The following is a 6000-nucleotide window of genomic DNA, read 5'->3' on the forward strand; positions in this document are numbered from 1 at the left end:
TACTTTGACATGGTAAAGAAAACAATCGCCGTTTTTTGTATAAACTTAAAGCAAGAATTTGTTGCTTTAAATTATATCGTCTCCCTTTAGGCTTTCGGGGACAATTTTGAATTTGGCTTTGCAGCAGAAGTACGAAACTATCGCTGAGGTTACTATCAAATAGCATTCTCACATGTTCATCGTTCACCAATTTATTTATAGGATTGATTTTCTTCTTTTGCTTTAATTTTTGTTTCAAAACTGCTATTTTTTGCAAGCTTCTTCTGCAAGTATAATAAAGTTTTTGTTCCCTTGGTGAAAGTTCTTTAACTTTCCCAACACCCAAAGGTTTCAAAATGCTGGGTCTGCGATTCTGTAACTTAAAAATTACTTAAATCATCAACTATAACTATACTAAAACAATTTATGACTAGACAGTCTTAGGGTTAGTATATTGTCAGTTTTATAAAAGATACAAGTTATAGGAAAATCAAAGTTGCAATTATTGAAATTAAATTTTTTGTACAAAGTTATTCTTGCAATGTTTTAGATAACAGCAACAGAAGCAAACAGCAAATATTTACTTACTTGCTTTTTTGAACTTGCAATAGACTTTAGTATTGCAGTATGTTCCACAGAAGCTTCATCCATAGAAGCTTCAATCATGCCATGCAGCTCATTATTGTGAGGCAAATTTGATGGTGAAGTAACCTGGAAAACATATTTATTATAACTCCATTTACAAAAGTATTTAATTAACCCAGTAAAGGTATATTTCAATTTGTATACATTATATTAGTTTATTTAAAAACATTATTTTATGCCACACTAGTAATTCAGTAAACTTAAAGTTTAGGAATACAGGGATTCCTAGATTTTAGTTAAGACATACAAATCTTTAAAAAAATTATATTGAAGTTATAAGCATTTGTCAGTCGCTCAACTTTTAAAAATGAACAAAATATAAATTATTATAATTATTATATTAAACATTAAAACATTATGGCAATCTGAATTTTAAGATGTTTAGTCAGTTATTGAAAAACTGTTCTTGCAAGTAATTAAATATAGTAAAATAATAACAACAATAATACTATTAAAAGAAGTGAAATACATACAAAGGCATTTTGGTCCATTTCCACTTGTTGTTTCTTCTGTATATGCTCATGTGAAGGTCCTGGTGTAGGTGAAACCTGAAATTTTGTTAATGTGTTAAAATATATAGTATAGTAAAGTTTTATAAGATGGCTTGATTTATATGACATAATGTATTTTTTTATGATTCTGACCTCTTCTCCTAATCACAGTACATTGAATAAGTGGAAGATCTGGCTATTTTTTTTTATTATCAATTATTTATTCTATGAAACAAATAAAACCTAATTACATATTATATCTTATGTCACTCCCACAACTGAAGAAATGTGCCGAAAAGTTAGACATAAACTTGAGAAACACAACTCTTCTTTGGCAGTCAGCTAGAAATATTTTTAAACATACTCAATCCTTCAAAACATTTAAGGTGAGCATTTAAATACAATAATTAAAAATACATAAATATTATTCACAATCATAACATACCTGACTAGAGGAACCTGTGCCCCAAGCACGAACATTTTGACGTACGGTAATGTAAATGTATCGAGTAGACGATACGAATACCGCACCAAATCAAAGTTCGCAGCACGAAGCACATTCGTAATGTATTCGAGAGCTCGACATAAAAACATTGGTGACGTCATTCTAATGTAATTAGTGTTGAGACACCGTGGCGTTCTGAAACCTTGTACAAAATAACTATAACCGTTATAATCAATCTACTCACGATATATTTATAATATTTAACATACATTTCAATTTAATATGTTAGATATATAAATTTCTGGTTAAAAAAATATATTTTTTGTTGTTTTACTACGTAGATTATTAGTTAACGTTAAAACGCATTTTATTAAAATTAGGCATCGTGTTTATGAACGCCCCCGACGCTTGACACTTGAAACACTTCAAAACACTTGAGTTAATAACTAACCATTTTGTTTGAAATTGTTACTTTTACAAGAACTTTTTAAATAATTCTTTGTCTCATAATCATTACAAAATGAGAACGAGTCACGCACAATATGTTATGATGGTGGAATTTATGGAAAAGTAAGTGGCTTTTGTAGTATTTATACTTTTTTTAAATGAAGTGCGAATATAATTAATTTCTCTAAACTAAAAAATTTAAAAACATGTATATTTTTTATTTGCTAGGAATGGTGATTTATCAAAGCCAAGTGGTGGTCCTCGTGGTCGACATTTTATACAGCAAAAATGGAAAGAATTGGCAGAAAAATTAAATAGTGATGGTAGCGGGGATCCTCGAACGGATGATAAGTGGCGGAAAGCAAGTATATTGCTAATATTTTCTAATATTAGGACGCCTTTTAGTTAATTAAGTATTTTTGTTTATATTTCTGCATGCCTACTATATATCAACTGTGTGCTTATTTCTTTGTATATTTATTCATCAAGGTTTGGAGTGATTACAAAAATAATGTAAAAAGTAAATGGGCCAAAATTAATAGGGCTGCTCAAGCTACGGGTGGTGGGCCTGCACTTCAATTATCATTAACAGATTTAGAAAATCGAATAATGCAGATAATTGGAGTTCAGGCAGCTACAGGGATGGCAGTAAATGAAGCTGGATTTGGATTCAATACTTCAGTTAGTTTATTTTATTTAAAATGTTTTTGTTTTACTTCTGTTAACCCACTAATCATACTAACAATATAAATGTGTTTGTATTAATTTGAGTGTAATTTGAAATGTATATAGCTTATATTCAGGATTAACACATGTACACCTTTTTATGCTTTTTAAATTATTCCTATAATTCACAGGACACCCAGGTAGAAAGAGAAAAAAGTAGTCTTTTTTCAGAGGAAAAAAATGAAACAGAAAAGGAAAAAAATGTGATATCTTCGGATTTAAAGATCTGTAGCTCGACTGACAATGAGCAGTTACAATACACTCCAATTGATGTTACAAATGGTAAATTACATTCTCTAGATTTATGTATAAAAATATCTCATGTTTATAATTTCTTAACACATATATTTTACATAATTAATATTTCCAGAAGATTGGAATGTTCCTGGGACGAGTCAGCAACCCACGGCGGCTCCTTCTCCAAAACTATGGAAGCCTCCACCAAAAAAAAAACCAAAAATGGACAAGACTGCATTGTTAGTGAAAATGTTACGTGAGAATGAGGCGAAAGCAAGAGAATCTGAGAATGAACGAGTTAGTTTAGTGTTAGAGCTTGAGAGAGAAAGAATACGACAGCGTGATGTAGAGCTTCCGTTGCAAGGTCAATTGTTGGAGGTAATGAAAGAGATTTTAAAAGTGTTGAATAAATTTGTGGATGACAGAAATAAATGATGATAGGAATGGATGTTCTTAAATGTTTTGAAAGGTGATCTCTTTGATGAACTGAATAAAAGTATTTATTAGTATTACATAAATTTATAATTAATTAATTACATCTAATAATAGTTTAAAAATTTAGGATTAAGTTATACTATGTAACTGAAGACATAAAATTAAAAAAATTAAACATTATGGAGTCTACTAATTTTATCTATAAGAATATTTCTAAAAGTTCTACCCCGAAGTAAATCATCTCCATCACATTCTTGTAGAGCTACCTCAGATGTATTTGTACTTTGCTCAACAACTTCTTGTGGATCTGGCACCGAAAAGTCAATTGCTAGGTTGTGTAAAACACAACATGCCATGATTATAGCAGCACACCTCTCAGGATTATAATGGAGGGTGCGATCCTTACTTAGGCAACGCCACCTATTCTTAAGTCGCCCAAATGTATTTTCAATGACCACCCGTGCTTTTCCATGAACAGTTGTGTAAACTGCTTCGGGACTCCCTTCAACAGCATCGGTAACAGGTGGTAACATCAACCGAGGCCTTTGGGGATATCCAGAATCACCTGAAAAAATAGTATTTTACTAATATATATTTATGTACTTTAAACATTATATTCTTAATCACTTATAATTAATACATATTTTATTTTTACCTAATAACCACACTTGTTCATTGTTTCTATGTAGCTCTTGCATGAATTTATTTGCTTCACTATTTTCCCAAATCCAAAAATGCATCATGTGTATGCTCCACCATACTTAGGCTGAAATTTATAGTCGGTACTCGGACTTAGCTCCGACTTGACTTAGGTTTATCTTATGGCAAACTCATCTAAGCCAAGTCTATGACACGGTAATAATAATACCGTGTGTGAGAGAGATACAGTTATACCCAATTCCTGTGACGTGACAAAGACAGGGATAACTATCTTCTGTCCCTTTCTGCGTACCAGGCTTTGGGGTTTGTTTGGAACAAAGGTTGTCCCCTACAAACAACCTAGGTTGTCCCTAACAAAGTTTGACATTCGTGCTATTTTTCGAAAATTGTGAGTACTTAGTGGCTGTAATTGTGCAAAAATATTTTGATATTACAGTTTTAGTGAGATCAAGTGTATAAAACATGGTATACTGCTGTATTGTTGGTTGTAAAAGCCGTAGTCAGCGAAAAGAGAAAAACATAACCTTTCAATCGTAAGTACTGAAACTACGCACTTATTCACGTGTATTCATACAAAATAAGGAAGAAAATACAAACTAGTTGTTCTTTACAGTCTTTGTAATAACTAATATGTTAAAATACGGGTAAAATCAGCTAAAATAAAATAGTATTTTTCGAACATTATACGCCCAAACGCAGATGTCATTTGTGTCAAATAATATACTGTAGATCTGGGAAACAAGCGGCCATATTAAACTTCTTTTCAAATTAGTTGGTTATTACCCGTAAAAATAATACCACCATCTTGTTGTAAAAATTACCCTGAATTTAGGGGAAATAAATTATAGTATGTATAATGTATATAAATGAAACAATTCACATTTTTTATACTATTTTCAACAGATTTCAAAAGGAGTTTTTAATTCTGGTATATGCTGTGTTTTTAAATATTTGATACTTTCTTATCCCGTTGATTTTAAAGAGTATGCTTTTTAATTTGTCCCATGTAAATTTTGTTTCTTAGAAATTACAATCAAAATAGTTTAATATTAAGTAGTTTTACATGTAGTGTTCACTGTAATGATATACAGAGTAATTTAAAATTATATGACTATAATATTGGAATGTTTTTTGTAGCTTTTTATGAAGACTTAGGGCTTCGTGCATATCGAAGAAAAATAGGACATCGTTTGAATGCTCGTCTAATGGACCTAAGACTGAAGAGATGCCGCGCTTTGTTGAAGCGGTACGCGGGAAAAAAATATCGGGAAATTCTTTTTTTGGAGTCACTCAAGACATCCTTGATTAAAGCAGCCGCCGATATTGACATGGACCTCGTTCGTGCTGTGATAGACGACTGGCCGAGCAGATTGAAGGCCTGTATTCAAAATCACGGATGTCATTTTGAATAAACTTTAGTGTCATAAGAATCTATGTTTTGTTAAGTTCATTTTGGTATATAAATGGTCACATAATGAATAAACTTGTTTCAATTATTTTATATTAAACATGTGACAGAATTTATGACCTGACTAAGTATTACTAAAAAAAATCTGTTTACGTAATCTTAGTCACATAAACAAAAATTACGCATTGTTTTTTATATTTATTACGTTTATTAATTACAATTTAATTGGGAATATATAAATTGGTCTATATTAAATTATATCGTAATTATTCATTTTCGGGACAAAACAAATAACTGGTAACCCCAATCCTTTTACTTATATATAGGTACAGTCTATTGTACTCTCTATCTGTCCCTTACGGGTGAACGCGCATGTCATATCTATATAATTCTTCATCTGAGATCTAAGCATTTGCTTAAAGTTATCTCAGATTCGAATTTATAGTCGTTCTGGGCTGAGATTTTATCAGTGTTGCCAATTTAGCATATTTTATGCAAAATTTGGCAGAATTTTAGTACGTTTTGCA

General features: G+C 31.0%; 1 protein-coding gene and 1 long non-coding RNA gene across 2 annotated transcripts; one reads left to right on the plus strand and one right to left on the minus strand.

Annotated features, from left to right (window-relative positions):
• The first annotated feature begins 1874 nt into the window (after positions 1–1874).
• On the plus strand, positions 1875–3405 carry LOC106719853. The gene is made up of 4 exons (XM_045685579.1): positions 1875–2130; positions 2236–2688; positions 2865–3015; positions 3104–3405. Exons 2-4 carry the CDS (start codon positions 2443–2445, stop codon positions 3403–3405), a joined length of 699 nt encoding a protein of 232 aa, XP_045541535.1. The 5' UTR covers positions 1875–2130; positions 2236–2442.
• Positions 3406–3631: 226 nt separating this feature from the next.
• Positions 3632–4147, minus strand: LOC123723250. The gene is made up of 2 exons (XR_006756699.1): positions 4061–4147; positions 3632–3970 (listed from the first exon to the last, which is right to left on the minus strand). It is a non-coding gene; the product is annotated as an uncharacterized LOC123723250 (long non-coding RNA).
• Between the last annotated feature and the right edge of the window lie 1853 nt (positions 4148–6000).

This window comes from Papilio machaon, chromosome W (genome assembly GCF_912999745.1).
Source record: "Papilio machaon chromosome W, ilPapMach1.1, whole genome shotgun sequence".
NCBI classification, from domain to species: Eukaryota; Metazoa; Arthropoda; class Insecta; order Lepidoptera; family Papilionidae; genus Papilio; species Papilio machaon.

Coding starts and splice junctions, on each gene's coding strand:
- LOC106719853 (XM_045685579.1), top strand. CDS start 2,443: ATGCCTACTATATATCAACTGTGTGCTTATTTCTTTGTATATTTATTC. Junction 2,689..2,864: donor GATTTGGATTCAATACTTCA/GTTAGTTTATTT, acceptor TATAATTCACAG/GACACCCAGGTAGAAAGAGA. Junction 3,016..3,103: donor TCCAATTGATGTTACAAATG/GTAAATTACATT, acceptor TAATATTTCCAG/AAGATTGGAATGTTCCTGGG.